The 16,793-nt window shown below is 39.0% G+C and overlaps 1 protein-coding gene across 1 annotated transcript in view; it reads left to right on the forward strand.

The window, feature by feature from the left end:
- Nucleotides 1–4,825: 4,825 nt before the first annotated feature.
- The window catches only part of CLVS2 (clavesin 2), a 95,948-nt gene continuing 83,980 nt past the window's right edge, over nucleotides 4,826–16,793 (forward strand). The window contains exon 1 of the mRNA XM_027848516.1: nucleotides 4,826–5,214. Within this exon, the coding sequence (XP_027704317.1) occupies nucleotides 4,826–5,214 (389 nt within the window). The remainder of the gene's footprint in view (nucleotides 5,215–16,793) is intronic.

The following is a 16,793-nucleotide window of genomic DNA, read 5'->3' on the forward strand; positions in this document are numbered from 1 at the left end:
AAGTCAATTGGGTGTGATGCTCTGATTTCTCTCGGGCGTCCAGTTCAATAGTACCAGTGTTATCTCTCTTATTTTACCAATGAAGAAAGTGAGCCCAGAGACTGATGTCATATAGCTAAGAACTGTAAGAACTGAGATTTGTGCACAGTTTCCACAGTCCAAGTAGGATACTTTTTCCACTAAACCATGTTGCCATTGTAGGCTCCTAAACTGGGAAACCACATAGTGAAAACAATATTTTAGAGAGGTAATTTTATTCTTTATGATCCAGATATGAAAAAGTAGAAAGCTGTGTATCAAGGTAATATTGCTTAGCCAGGTTATGTTTGAATAATAGGATCGATAGATAAAAAAAATAAAGATTAAAAACCCCTTATGAAATAGTTTCAGACTTGTTTTTGCAGGGATGCTAATTGTATGGAGAATTTGGTATTCTGAGAGATGTTAAATTGATAGCTCTGCAGATACCTGAGATGGCTTTGCTATAATGTAGTTTTGATGAATCCAACTTGACATATGGTAGTTCTTCTGATGCAGGTTTATTGGGCCCAATTTTGAAGTTCTTCCTCTGTCGATAACAAAAATGAATAAAATCAAATTTTGTCTGAGTAGAAACTGTATAGTCAGACTTAAAAAGCAATTGACTAATGAATGTTTCATCAATACCTACATAGCAAGGTAGAATTACAATTGTTGAAAGTTATTTTAATTTTCATATTAGAGTCCTTCTCTAATTAGATATGAAAAATTTGAGTTATGTTACTTTAAAGAATTTGTGCTTGTCAATAACATGGTAATTTGGAATTGAGTTCAAATGACTTTGCAAGTTTAACTTTTCCTTTAAATTTGCATTAATTATTCTATCCATTTCTAATAGAGACATGAGTCAAAATTCAGGTTATATGGTGTCACTAAAAACTTTTGTTTTTAATTACTTTCACATATCCTTTTAATTAAAGCTTTTATTTTTGTTAATGAAGTCTTATATTCCAGTTCTAACTTTATTATCTTTGGGAAATAAATTAATATCAAATAAGAACTAAGTATTCTGATGGCATCTTGGTAACTACATTGGCTTAATTTTTTCATAGATTTTTGTGCTTATTTCAGTTTTGGAACTGATTTTCTAATGTACAAAATGCAGATGAAAGAAAAGACAAGGACATCTAAGTAAAGCACAACAGTGCATAAGTGCAGTGAAAAATATTCTTAGATTTACATAATGGATTTACTCTACCACCCCTACTGTTTCACAGAGGCAAAATCTTTGTGCACAATAAATAATTTATACCACATCATCAATATCTTACATTTAACTGCATTGGAAGCAATCCTTTTCATTACTATTAAGATAGAGGAAAAAAAATTTAAATTATAAGGTTTATCAAGATGGCTCTGGATACATAAATCTAATTTCCCAGAAACTCCATTTTTAAAGTGTTGAATTCATTTTTTTAAAGGAAAGAGTGCTTTACTGCTTTATAGATGATAAGGATCCAATAAAGCAATTAGTAATTAAATGAAGATGCTCTACCAACTGATGGAAGGGAAGAGTCTTTCTGAAGCTCTACTTTGGAAATATCTTTAATTGAATTGAATTTAATAAGTATTTTAAATGCCTATTATGTGCAAGACTTCATGCTATGTATTGGGGACATATAGAGACAAATTATTCATATTTTATTAAATGACAGTCAAATTCTTGAAACTTCATTATCTGGCTGCATGCAGAAAGTTATTTAGGGATATAATTACATTAGGAGGATCACACATGTATCTGCAATTTCTCCTTTCTCCCAGCTCCAGCCTGTTTGGAAAGACAGAACATCTCTCTTTCTCTGCCTTCCTATACCCCAACCACCAGCATCATTAGCATTATTACCTTTATAAAATCCAGAAATTTCAATGCCTAAAATCAGGGATTTATAATGGAATTTTAAAAATAATAATTAAAAACCCTCTTATCCAACTCCACATTTTATTATATCACCCTATTAACTTAGCTATGATTGTTAATAATAATGCTTATGCAGACCACTCTAAATTGTGCTTTTAAAATAAACAAAACAAACTCTCTTGTCTTACTTTAATTAAACATCAAAATCCTCATGATGTCCTAGTTACTTGCCATTATTCCCACTAGACAGATTTGTAAAGTTGAGGCAAAGATTGAGGTGTCTCATAGTTTTGCCAGTTCTATAGGTTGGCTATGAAATAAATATAAGGTAAACCAATGATAAATCTATGAGTTTGGGGCTGGTGTTTCTCAGAACATTCACTATTTTCCCCGTGTCCAATTTCCATCTTCTTTAACGTCAGGTTAGTAGTCAGGCATATGGTTGAAATATTGGCTATTCATACAGCTTCTATGGTTTTTTTGGGCAACTGTGTATTGTAACATATTTTGAGAAGCAGCACTGTGGTAATGAAGAGTGCTGAGGTTGGTGTGTGGAAGACCTAGGTTTGAATCCAGAATGGATCACTTATTACTGTGTGACCCTTGGAAAATCACTTATCTATCTCCTTATCTATAAAAAGGGTGTTACTGTATAATATTTGCATTTCCCTCTACTTGGAGTTGTTGTGGGCCTCAAGGCCTTATAGAAATATCAGCTCTTACCTTGGTTAGTACTAAATTAAATAGTTCCAACCATAACAGCGCTGAGGGGCTGAAGGTACTTAACTCTTTCCCCCCAATCCCCCGCCCCCACCCAATCAACTCCAACAGGAACTAAGAAATATGTGTCGAGAAATATGTGTCGAGAAATACGAGTCAAGAAATATGATTTCTCATCTACCCATCAAGTCACTCCCCTAAGTTTGAGCTCTAGCACACAAAGGGTGGGGAAGAAGGGAGGGGAAGTAGCTGATAGGCGACCCTCACTTGCCCGAGGGCTGTGACTTTCTGTTGCAAGTGGCCTACTGACTTGCAAGAGGGAAGCAGGTGCATGATTAAAGTTGGGGGCTAGGAATTTGTGAATGCTTCTTAAAATTCTTCCTGTTCTGGAGAGAAAAAAAAAACAGTTGTGTGTGTGTGTGTGTGTGTGTGTGTGTGTGTGTGTGTGTGGTTTGGTGGGAGGAGGGGGAAGGAAAGGACTCTGTGCCAGAGTGAGTGCGTATGTTGCAGCAAGAGCAGTACTGGGCAAGGAGAGTTGGGCTGAGTGGGAGTCTTGTTTTAGAAGCAGCAGTTGCCAGCAGCAGAAGCAGGACCGGGAGCCCAGCCTGACACAAACCTGCCAGCAAGTAGCAGAGCCCCGAGCACGAGGCAGGCGCCCCGGCGCGCGCGGTCGCAGCTGTCTCTCCACCCCAGAAGCCCCAGGCTGGTCCAGGAGAGGGAGCACAAAGGCAGGCGGCGGCGGCACAGAGCGGACCCCTCTATCTCTGGTGCCACAGATGCTCTGCTCCTTCCCAGCGCCCCACCTGAGAGCGCGCCTGGCTGGGCTGAGAGAGGACGGGTGGAGGAAGCGACGGCAGCATCAGCAGCAGTAGCATCAGCAGCAGTAGCATCAGCAACAGTAGCATCAGCAGCAGTAGCATCAGCATCCTTAGCACTGCTCCTCGAGCGCCCCTCCTCCGCCCTCTTTGCCTCCCACCCGCTGTCTCCGAGAGGCAGCCGGGCTGCAAGGGAACCCATCGAGGGTAATATGTTCCCGCGGCGACTCCTCCCGTGCGTGTCCTTGTCCCCGGGTTCGGTGCCGCAGCCCCTCCTCGTTTCTTCTGCTCCTGCCGCCGCCGCTTCTATCCCTAGCTCTCTCCATCTCCAGCTCTGTCGCTGCCGCTGCTCCTGATGGATGCCGGGGAGTGCTGCATTGCTTAAGCGCCTCTCCCCCACCTCCCCGTTTGCTGGTAGGGTAGGGGCCCTGAGTGCTGCTCTTTCGCCTCTCTTCATTTAAGGGGGGTTTATTGCCTAGCCATATTCATTTCTGTTTTCTTTTTTCCCCTTTCATTCCTTTTCTTCTTTCTCCTCCACCCTGAGACCATGTAGATTCACTGGGGAGAGAGCCCACCTAGGCGGGAGTGGGGATAGGCGGCTTAGATAAAAGGCTGAGAGGAGGAGGTAGTGGAGGGGGAACCCACGCTGCTGCTGCTGCTGCCACAGCCACCACCACCGAAATTTTGCTGGTACCGTATGAGATCACTGCATGCCAAAGGGAGAGGGGGAGATACCCAGCTTTACCGGATCCCTCTACTTGGATCAAAGGGGTTTTTAAACACAAACCTACAGCTCCTTTTTTTTTTTTTAAATGAAATGACAGAAAGATGCTTCTTTGAATAAGCAAAGAGATAAGTAGGCTCCCTCCCCTTCCTCTTTTCTTTTCTTTCCTTTCTCCCCCCCCCCCCAAAGATTCTCTCTCCCCGCCCCGGAACTCTGCTGAAGAGCCACTTTATTATTAATCAGAATTCCCATCTTTATCTAGGGCTCTTCTTTCTGTGGGGACTGCAGCAGCATCAGAGTATTGGGTCTGAGATGTGCGTGGGGGTTGTTTTTATTATATCTTAGAAGAGAAGAGAGAGCAAGACAGCAGCAAGATAGCGGGGTCTGTTTAGAATAGTAGGAGGGAGTAGAAGAGTGCTGGAAACTACAGGGGGACACATCCCCTAAAGAGAAGGGAGGGCGAGTGGGACTTTTTTTTGGGGGGGCGCAGTGTGGTGGAAGATAAGCTGGAGCAACAGGGTATCACATTTGATAGGAAGACAAATTGTTTCTTGTAAAGAAAAAGGAGGCAGCAGTAGTAACAGCCAGGGTTCAAGGGGGTAGGTAGGGTGTGTGGCTGAGGCCAGACTGGTCAACAAGGAACAAGGGGAGACAAGGAACTGGAGCACGATGACTCATTTACAAGCCGGACTATCTCCAGAGACACTGGAAAAAGCCCGACTGGAGCTGAATGAGAACCCAGACACCCTGCACCAGGACATTCAGGAGGTGCGGGATATGGTCATCACCAGGCCAGACATTGGTTTCCTTCGCACGGATGATGCCTTCATCTTACGCTTCCTGCGGGCCAGGAAGTTTCATCACTTTGAGGCTTTCCGCCTCCTGGCCCAGTACTTTGAATACAGACAGCAGAATCTGGACATGTTTAAAAGCTTTAAGGCTACTGACCCTGGCATCAAGCAGGCTCTGAAAGATGGCTTTCCTGGAGGACTAGCCAATCTTGACCACTATGGCAGGAAGATCCTAGTCCTCTTCGCAGCCAACTGGGACCAGAGCAGGTAAATCTTAAATCCAGTCCTTGCTGTAGGCCAAACTTTTGCAAGGGAACTGGGAGAAATTCTCTTACTAACCCATTTCCTGGGGCTTAAATTTAACAGAGAGCATAGGTTCCGAGATCTGATAACTTTTTTTAATGGAGGCACCAGAAGCTGAGGTTAGGAAAGAAGCTTCCTGAAGTCCAGGGGGAAAGAGAGCCAACTCCTTTACCAATTCAATTTAACAAACATTTATTAAGAACCAGCTATTTGCAGAGCACCCTGGCAAGAAGTATGTGTGTGGGGGAGGAAAGATACCACATTTAGATAAGATATGGTGCCTGCCCCTGACATGATTACCATCGAGTCCCTATTGGTCGGTAGGATTATGGCCAGACTTGCATAACCATATTGTTGAGGGGTAGCCAAGTAGGACCATAGAGGATACCCTTATCTTCCATTTCATATCCTCCCAAGAAAGTTCAGTATACTCTTGAAAAATGAGAATAGAAACATACTTTTGCTTCCTTACCATCTGTTTCTAAAATGTCTTTAGGAGAGATTCCTTATATATCTTGTGTGCTTAAGCATTTTGCTTTTAAGGAAATATTCAGCCAGATGCAGGTAGTTTCATTGCTTGGGGACATTTCTGCTTAGTGATGTGTAGATGAAGGGATAATATGATGTGTCACTTCAAAAAAAATACCTTTTGTATGCTACGGATGCTTTAAAAACACTGAAAAGAAAACATGATTTGTGTGCTTATTCCTCCATCTGTCACTAATATTAAACAACAAAACAATGTGCTTCCTGTTCAATGATGTTGTTCAGAGTGGTGGGGAAAAAAAGTAGCAAACATTCAGATGAGTTCATGGGGAATTTTGTTAGATATCTGGGTGTTTTAAAAAAGAGAGATGTATCACCACATTTTGATTCTAGCCAAAAAAATGCAAACCACTTCTTTTTTACTTTCCGATTTTGAAGTATTTTCCCAGGTTGAAAAATGTGTAAAGTTCAAAAAGACTCAGCTAATGTTCAGAGTTGAATGGGAGACTTATACACTATAATCAGCATTGTTATTTATAATGATTTTTTCTTTATACAAAGAAGTTGTGTTTTAATTTTTTGACAGGTGCCTTTTAGACAGCTTAAATCTATCTTTGAAGCTTTTTATGAAATATTTTTCACATTGGTTAAGAGTTCTTATAGATAACCTTTCTTAGTCCTGAAATTTTAGAATGTAAACTTTTGTTTTTGAGAACAACTGATTTTCAACATGGTGTGTGTGTGTGTGTGTGTGTGTGTGTGTGTGTGTGAATCTGTATTATTAAGATGTGGTAGTTTGTTCCTGTTACGTTAAAGTAAACTCTGATTGTTTCTTAGATAAACACGGTGACAAACTCATATCTGAAGAAAGAGAGTCAAGAGTCAAAACTCATTGGGTAGTTGGTGAGGTGGATTGTGAAGCATGGCTGGGAAAGTGATTTAGTATGAAGAAGTTCTGCTGAAATATAAGACACACATATATGAAGGTTTGGGGTTAACATGGCAGTCTTCAAATGACAATAGTTATTTTTCTCTACTTTTTTTTAATGAGGAAAGAAAACTTACAGTGATCTATTGGATACCCTATTTTGAATTCTATTTCTTTCAAAAGTACCATAACTACTATACTTGAAGAAGTGAGTTGTGGGAATATGTAAGCCATTAATTGGACAAATCAAAATGTAAAGAATTTGTTTAGAAAGAAATTTAACATTTTATGTGCCAGTTAAATGGAGAATGTGGGTTTTATTTAGCTACAAGAAATGGGAAATGGGAAAATTTTTAATTTAAACACCATACAACAGGAGCTGTAGGCAATATGCTAAAAATAATTTCATTCACAGTGACACATAGGATACTTACTTTCAATTAACTCTATATGTGAACTAATGTTCATCTACTGATTTATAGACTAATCTGAGATGGCATTATGGTTTAGTACAAAGAGCAAAGGATCTAGAATCAGTATAGCTGAATTGTAGTTTTACCTCTGCTGTTAATTAACTCTGTGACCCTGGGTAGGTCCCTATAACTTCTCAGGGCTTAGTTTGTTTATCAGTAAAAGGATATTGGATTTAATTCTCTTCAAGAGCTTTCCAAACTTTGGATTTTTATGAACATAGTTTCAGTTTTACATGGGAAAGTAGCAACTCTGAAATGCTTCAAAAAAGTTATATTCTGTTAATTTTCTTTCATTTGTATAAACAAAAAGGGCACGAGTTATAATTGTCAAAATAGAGATTTTTTTGTGATGGAAAGTGATTTATTGATTGACACGAACATTGGTTTCGTCTAATTAACCCAATGTGTTAATATTTTTTCATTTGAGTGAAAGTAGAAAGATTGTAACATGTAATTATATAAATTATAGAATTCATTCAACAAAGCTTTTTTTTGAGAGCTGATTATATGCAAGGCCCTTTGGAATTTTAGAATTGGAAGAAACCTGAATTCTAAGTAAGAAAAACAACTTTGGAACAAGCAAGAAAGTCTGGAATATTAAGGTCAGTTGGTGTGCAATATTAGATATTAGATCATGGATTTTGAGTTGGAAGAGACTTCAGATGTCATCATTTTACAGATAAGGAATTTGAGGCCCAAAGAGATGATAGGATCATAAATCATACATAGATTTAGAGCTGGAAGGAATTTCAGAGTTTTTTAAAGTCCCATTCCCCCATTTTACAGATGAGGAAACTGGAGTGTGGGGGGAGTGAAGTAAGTTTCCCATATCATACAAGTAGTAAGTCACTTGGTGGAGCTAGAATTTAAACTTCCATTCTCTGACTCTATGTCCTGCTCATTCTACTATACCATGCTGCCTTAGTTATGTCTATAAGACAGAAGTGATTTAATCCAAACTACAGTTTTACACAAAATTTTTCTCTTGCTTCCCTCTAGTCCACATGTAAATCTACTCGGGAGAGGCGAAATTGATCAGTGGGTATTTGTTTTTCAGTTGTTCAGTGGTGTCTGACTCTTCATGACCCTGTGGACCATAGCACACGAGGCCCTTCTATCCACCACTATCTCTCTAAGTCTGTCCAGGTTCATTTTATTTTTTCCACGACACTATCTATATATTTCATCCTCTGACATCCCCTTTTCCTTTTGCCTTCAATCTTTCTGAACATCAGGGTCTATCCCATCTTCTAATTATGTGACCAAAGTATTTAAACTTCAGCTTAATTTGAAAGCATTGTTTCTGTAGTGCTCAGTGTTCCTTGTAGTTCAACTCTCATAGCCATACACTGCTATTAGAAAAACCATAACTTTGACTATATGGGCCTTTGTTGGAAAGGTGATGTCTCTGCTTTTTAGTATGCTGTCCATATTTGCTATAGTTTTTCTTCCAAGGATCAAGTACCTTTTAATTTTATGGCTGCAGTTGCCTTCTGTAGTGATCTTTGAGCCCAAGAATATGAAATCTGACACAGCTTCCATTTCTTCTCCCTCTATTTGCCAGGAAATGATGGGACCGGTTGCCAAGATTTAGTTTTTAAGCTTCAAGCCAGCTTTGACACTCACCTCTTTCATCCTCATCAAGAGGCTTCTTAATTCCTCTTCACTTTCTGCCTTCGGAGTATAGGCAAATAACTATTTAGGGGTCTGAATGTATAGCAAAACAATTCACTTAAATACTTGTACCCTAGACAGGTTTCTTTTCTGTTCTTGGAACTGTGAGGAACACCTGCCCTTCAGTTCATCTCATTCTCATCACCTGTCCCACCTCATTGCCTCCAACCTTCAACTTTTTCCCCAGTCTGTTGCACCTGACCTTTTATACATTTACCATAGCCTTCAGCCCTTTTAAAGCTTCAGTGTTTCCATTGGATGCCCAATATTTCTAACTCTGCTTCCCACCTTCTTCCTCTTTCCCTGCTTCTGCTTCAAAAACTCTTTACTCTCCTATTATGGTTTCAACTTGCCAGAAAAATTCTCTACCCTGCTCTTCTCTCCCCTCATTTAGTTCTTTGCCTGTCCAATGACATCTAAGTCTCATGTAACTAGTCAAACCCTCTACCCAAGTAAAACTTGACCATGAATCTCTTACCTTGATCAATGATAAAGCCAGCATCCTGGTTGGACATTAGGAAATCTCCTTATGGTAGCTTTCATGGGTTTCTTTAAGTTATAAGAAAGCTGGGTGGTTGGTAGATGTAGATGATTTTCTAAGGGAGAATCCAGAAGCAGAATGGAATAAAGGATTCTTTTACTCCCCTGCCTACCCCAGTCCCTGTAATGTATTGCTTGCACCCTTTGTTATATTTTCTAAGAGATTTGTTGAACCAGACTCATTGAAGAATTGATCTGCTTAACAGGTCAGGAACAGTGTCATATATTTCTTTTGTATCTTCCACAGCTCCTAACACAGTGCTAGCATTTTACTCAGTAAGAACTGGCTGAATTCAACTGGGTATTATGAGTAGGAAGTTAGCTGACACCCATTTTCTTCAATTTTAGATTTGGAGAATTAGCTGGTGTAGCTACACAGGAGACTGTTGGACAAAAGTAAATATGGGGGAGGGGATGCCAACCATCCATAAATGAAATAGGATTTGTTTCTGCAGTAGAATAATGCAAAGCCAAATCCAGTTATTGTAAAACACTGGCATGCTTCCAGAGGCACTGGAGGACACATTTGATAGTTTTTTTTTCCCACAAGAATACCAAGATAAGAGTGTGATATTCACACTGTCCCCTCTTCTCCCCCCATAACTGGAATGCTCAAAGGCATTCTTGTCAAAATGCCTTTCTGTGTGATCTCTGAGGGTGTTTTATCTTTTTTCTAAAAGGAACAGGCACATGTGATTTATTACATTTATTGAGCAGGCTGTAACTTGGAAAAGATCAATAACATTTTTGCTTTTTTATTTTTGATCGACTAACATAATTTTTAAAAACAAGAAGAAAACTGAAGAATGAAAATAAGTTATCTGACTTCACATAATTCTTTCATTGTCATATTATATATATACCATACACTTAAATACATACACACATACAACATATAGACATATATATGTGTAGATATACATATATACATATATATATATAGAGAGAGAGAGAAATTTGCTTCATAAATTCTGAACAACTCTGTTGTTGTTGGTATTTAGCTGTTTCAATTGTGTCTGACTCTTCATGACTCCATTTGGAATTTTCTTGGCAAAGAAACTGTAGTGATTTGCCATTTCCTTCTCTAGTTCATTTTATAGATGAGGAACTGAGGCAAGCAGGGTTAAGTGACTTACTTAGAGTCATACAGCTAGTAAGAGTCTGAGGCTAGATTTGAACTGATGAGTCTTTCTCACTTAGGGCCTGGTACTCTATCCACTGTGCCATGTACTCTTCGTGACCCCCCATGGACCTTAGCACGCCAACACCATCCATGGGGTTTTCTTGGCAAAGGTACTGGAATGCTTTGCAATTTCCATTCAGTGGATTAAGGCAAACAGAGGTTATGTGATTTGCTGAGGATCATAAGGTTAATAAGTGTCTAAGGATTTGAACTTAGTTCTTCCTGACTCCAGGCCTAACACTCTGTCTACTGAGCCAACTAGCTGTCTCAAATTCTGAACAACAGCATATAATTCTGTTTAAATAATCAAATATTTAGTGAGTTGCTTACTGTATTCAAGGCACTGAATATATATTACAGATACTTTGTTGTGGTCGCTGCTGGCTTTTTTTTTTTAGTCTCATCCTCTTCCTCTTTCCTGACCAGAATCTGGTTTTAAAGTCTCCTCACTCATAGCTCATCCTGTTCTAGACTGATTGTGATTTCTGTTTTCTCTATTTTTCTGTCTCTAGGCCAGCTAAAATTTCCACTTTCCCTGATCTTCTCTCTTAAATATATGCTGATCTTGGTCTCCTACTCATTCTGTTGCCCAATTAAGATTTTTTTCTCTCTCTGTCTTCAGCCTAGTTTGCCTCAGGTCTTGTACTTCTCTCCTTTTCCATACTTTTGGTGTGGATAAAGTCTTTCTCTTTTATTAATATGTATGTATGTTACATATAGTTACACACATATGTATACATCTACATATATATGTATATACACGCATACACAACTTCCAGTTTCTTCTCCTAATTGGCAAATTTTATAAAATGAGTAAGGTGAAGACAGATGTCCTGAAGTAAGAGGAGAGAAATAAGAGAACCTTAAAGAAACATATTCTGGCATCATCAGGAACAGGTAGGGGAATAACTTGAGAAATGAAATTATTTCCAAAAGACTTTAATTGAACCCCATTATGACATACCTACCTAATGTACAGATTCATTTATACCTTGGGTTAAATTATGCTCCCTGAAACATAAATGTATGTAAGTCTGGCATATCAGAATTAGTTCCTAAACCAGGTGATGGATATTACTTCCCTCAGCAACATCATAAATGGTTTCCACTTTACTATAATAAGCTCTAATTTATGGTTGAACAGTGGAGTATTCTGTTTAAGTGACTATTCTTTTCAATGAGGTTATATTTAGGATGGATTATCAATTTGCAAAGAAGTAGGAATAGAAATGTAATGACATACAATTGGCTATAATTTTTTAAATTTTTAAATTTTTTTTATTAATTTATTTTGATTTATCAACAATCACTTCCATAAGCTTTTGAGTTTTATATTTTTCTCCCCCTCCTTCTCCACCTACCTCCCCAAGATGGCTCACAATCTGATATATGCTATATATATACATTTCTATTAAACATATTTTCACATTAGTGATGTTGTAAGTAAGAATTAGAACCAATAGGAGGAACCACCAGAAACAGGAAACCAAACACAACAGAAGAAAAAAATAGCAAATAGCATGCTTCGATATACATTCAAACTCCATAGTTCTTTCTTTGGATGTGGATAGCATTTTCCCTCATGAAGCCTTTGGAGATGTCTTAGATCCTTGCATTGCTGTGAAGGGCTGAGTCTATCAGTATTAGTCATCACACAACATGGCTGTTACTGTGTACAACATTCTCCTGATTCTGCTCATTTCACTCAGCATCAGAACATACAAGTCTTTCCAGGTTTTTCTGAAGTCTGCCTACTCATCATTTCTTATAGCACAATAGTATTCTATTACATTCATATACCACAACTTGTTCAGCCATTCCCCAATTGATGGGCATCCTCTCAATTTCCAAATCTTTTATAGGTTATAATTTAATGTAATTAAAATATTTAAGATCATGATGGTCCCATGATGAAGGTGATAGATAACCAACTGACAATTCATGTAGTCTATTGAGTTCCTTGAAATGTTAAGAAAAATCAAGGAAGACCCTCTGAACAGTTAACTGGGTCCCCTTTGCCAGTGTTATAGGAGGATGAGGAAAAGAATTACATGGAATAAATAGGCATGGAAACATCTTCATCACTGGAAGGAGTAACCATACTGATGAGACTACAGATCCAGTTGAATAAGTAATTCCATATATATGTACCCTAATATACACTAAGTAAAAAGAAAATCCTTGATATCCACTTATATGTAACATCTCTTTTCCATAAAAATTAAGATAATCATCAAAGTTCAACAGTTTGAGCTTTCTGGGCATTTGAATTTTGTTTCAGCCAGAATTTACTGAAATAGCCAATAGTCCTAATTCTTTTCTACAGGTTTACTGAGAGACATACTAAGCAAGGATTAAAAGAGAATCAGGCAGTCATTGGGACAACTAAAAGAAAAAAATAGTTTGAACAGCTGCAGAAAAGTAAAAAAGGAGATTTTTTTTGAGCTTTTTTTTGGTTATGTTTTGTTTTGTTTGGGAGAAGGGGGATTGATTTTCCACGTTCTATAAATGAGTCAAATAATTTCTCAAATGTTCACTTTGTTATAAACAGGTGAAAAAGGAACTCATAATTAAAGGACTAGGAAGTTTTTCCACCAATATTTGGGGAACAAGAAGATGATAACTATATATGTATGGATCTTGGGCCAGATTGAGGCTTGAATTGATAGTCACCTGGCCCTCCATCCCAGTGTAGCTGTCAGACTTTTCCCAATTGGATTGCCTTTTCTGCAGATACATTGGGGATTATTGCTTGTCAGAGCTTTGCACTTCATTCCCAGATTTGACCTTTAGTTCATTCCATGAAGAAGAAGAAAAAAAATTGATCTAATAAGTGTCCTGAGAGTTGCTCTTAGGATCCTGGAACAAATTCCTGAAAAAAAAAATGGGATGGTCTCTTTAAAAGGAATGCTGTTGGGTATGTTGCTAGGACCTGAAGGGGCTTTGCACAATCATCAGACAAATCAATTGATGCTGAAAGCAATAGGCATCCAGGGGAGCAGTTAATAGGAAATGGGCTAGGTATTAAGCAAGGCGAAGGCAACATATACCTCCTCAACTAGCTTAGCAATTGATAGCTCTAAACTAGGGCAGTGGCTGACACCTATGAACTGGAACTTTCCTCCAACCCTCCTCTGGAGACCAGAATTCACAGGGCAATATAGGGAAGGGGAGGTAGGGGATTCATTCAGGGATACATCAGTCAGTCCACAAGAATTTATCAAACTTCTGCTTGATGGAGGGGAGGGGCAGTTAGATGGGTCAGTGGCTAGAACATTCTTCCTAAGTTCAAATTCCACCTCAGATACTTACCAGCTTTATTCTCAGACACTAGCTGCATGACCCTGGCCAAGTCACTTAACCCTGTTTTCCTCAGTTCCTCAACTATGAAATGAGCTGGAGAAGGAAATGGCAAACTACTCCAGTATCTTTGCCAAGAAAACCCTAAAATGGGGTTACAGAGAGTCAGCCATGACTGAAATGACTGAACAATACCAACAAAAATGTGCCAGGCACTGTGCTAAGCACCAGGGATACAAAGAAACACGAAAGACAGTCCTTTCTTTCAAGGAGCTTACAATCTAATGGGGGAAACAATATACAAACAACTATGTACAAATGAGATATATGCAGAATAAATTGGGAGTAGTCTCAGAAGGAAGGGAGGACTGGAAGGACTGGAAATAGCTTCCTGTAGAATATGGGACTTTAGCTGTGATTTGAAGGAAGCCAGGGAGGCTAGGAGGTAGAGAAGAGGCTTAGGGGACAGACAGTGAAAATGCTCAGAGAGGAGATGGAGTGTGCTGTGTGAGGAATAACAAGGAATCCAGTGGCATTGGATTGCAAAGAATATGGAGGCGAGTAAGGCTTAAGAAGATTGAAAAGGTAGGAGGGGGTCAGGTTTTGAATGGCTTTGAAAGCAAAAGTGTGGGTGTTGCCAGGAATCCTTGGAAACAATAAATTTAAAAAGTGTCAGGAGAAGTGATTTCCTCATGATCTTTTGAGAATTTGTTTCCTGAATTTGGTGCTCTTGTTGAGGCTTTGGGGTCCATCTTCACTGCATCCTTCAGGGCAGTTTAAGCATTATGGTAGCTGAGGTGTTTAATAGGGAAGAGTCAGTCAGTTCTGAATAGTCTCCCATCTTAAAGGTCACAGGCAAGCAGGAATCAATCATATATAAAAGTTTCCAAGAATAGAAGAATCTGAATATTGATGGATTGGGCAAAGATCCCAGAAAAGGGGCAGGGCAAAAAGAAAGAAGTATCCAGGAGGAAGAGGGCATGTGGCTAGAACATATATATTTTGTTATTAGAATAGTTCTAGACTCTGCCAAAACAAAGGTTTTTTTTTCCCCCAGCACTTTACAAAACAACTGATGGGATAACAATAAAGGTCAAGAATGTCAACTTTCAGAGGCCCATCATTTAGCATTTGCTAGGATCAGGATGTTTCCAGGTTCACATGGAACATTCTCAGAACAGACAGAAGATCATAGATCATCCATTTATAGCTAGAAGGAACTTCAGAGGCAATCTAGTCCAACCCCTTCATTTTACAGATGAGGAAACCGAGAACCAGTGAGGTTAAGTGATTTGCCCAAGGTCAAATGAATGTCAAGCATCACAAGTAGGACCTGAGCCCAAAGTCTTTGACTCCATAGTAAATACTTTATCCACTGTACTGCGTCCCCACAAAGGATTTGTTGGGCAAAACTGACCAAGATACAATTACCCACCAAAGAAAGACATTTCAAGGTATTTTGAAATATGTAGTATGGAACTTAGTAACTAATACTTCATTTGGAAATTCAGACTAAACAATTTAGGAATGGTTTTAGCTCTTTAAGTCCCCTGGGTAGGTATATTTTACAAACACTACAGTTATTTGAATTACTCTACTAGTCTCAAAGAGCCAGTGGCTCTTGATGCTAGGTCTTTATGGCACCAATCAACCAGCTGAAGAATGAAATACTCAGTCAATTTGGTTATTCGTTATAAAAATCTTGTTTCCCACCTTCTCTGTTCATAGCATTAGGCATGAACTCAGTTCTTGGTCTCAAGGAATTTATAGTGTGACTTGTGAGAAAATCTGTGAAGAGCTGAATAACAGCATAAAACACCGCATATTCATCACAAGGCAATGTGATGCCAAGGGTGCCATGCAAGTGATATAGATGAGAAATGCCAGAAGTGAAGTCACTGTGCTTGATTTAGAGTCATTTAGACAAAGAGGGATGCTAGCAGAGCTGGCCTTAATGCCAAGAAGATCTGGATTCAAGTCTTGCCTTTGTCACATATTGACTGTGTCTCCTTGGGCCAATTACTTAACCTCTCAATGCTCTCAGCAACTCTGTAAGGATATTAATTTCAAAGTGATCACTTGTTTCGTATATAGTGTTTTCTCATCAGAGACTTCCCTATACCTTTGGTATGATTCCTGTCCTTACCCAGAAAAATAAAAAAAAACTCAAATGCACTATTTAGGTATATTCAACTTTCCTCCTTTTGCCGAATTCATTGAATTGTTTATATGGTCAGTGCATAACTTAATAGGGAGAGCATAATTTTAAATATAATTAATGCATCTTGGGTTTTATCACCATGGATATACCCTCAAATGACAGAAATTCCCATCTCACTCCAACTTGATACATAGTTCTTGAGTGTTTCTGTGCCTGAAGAATTAATCTCTTTGTAAGCAAATATTTTCAGACTTTGTGACTTGGGGAGGAGGGGAAGAGAATAAGTATTCATTAAGCATCTACTATGTGCCAGACACACTGCTAAACACTTTACAAATATTGTTTCATTTGATCCTCATACTAATCCTAGGAGGTTAGGTGCTATTATTTATTCCCATTTCACAGTGCAGGAAACTGAGGCAGACAAGTTAGTGACTTACCAATGTAGTCACTGGGGAATGACCTGTCGCGGGTCACACCTGGTAAATGTTGCAAGTAGATTTGAACTCAGAGCACTCTGTCTCCAGGCCTAGCACTGTACCCAGGTCCTCTGGTCCTCAGATCATCAACGTGCAGTCTATTGACCAGCCTACGCTGACAGCCTTTTCAGCTTGCTATAACCTTATAGGGCTTGTGCCACAGATATAGATTTTGAGAACGTAGGGTCGACCTCTATGCCATAATAAAAATCATTGGAAGAGGGCACTGTTTCTATTAGTGGAATGTATGCTTCAACATAGGGCAGCTAGGTGGCACAGTAGGTAGAGTGCTGGGCTTGCAGTAAGGAAGACTCATTGT

The sequence above is a fragment of the Vombatus ursinus genome, unplaced genomic scaffold, assembly GCF_900497805.2.
Source record: "Vombatus ursinus unplaced genomic scaffold, bare-nosed wombat genome assembly UNPS02006779.1, whole genome shotgun sequence".
Taxonomy (NCBI): Eukaryota; Metazoa; Chordata; class Mammalia; order Diprotodontia; family Vombatidae; genus Vombatus; species Vombatus ursinus.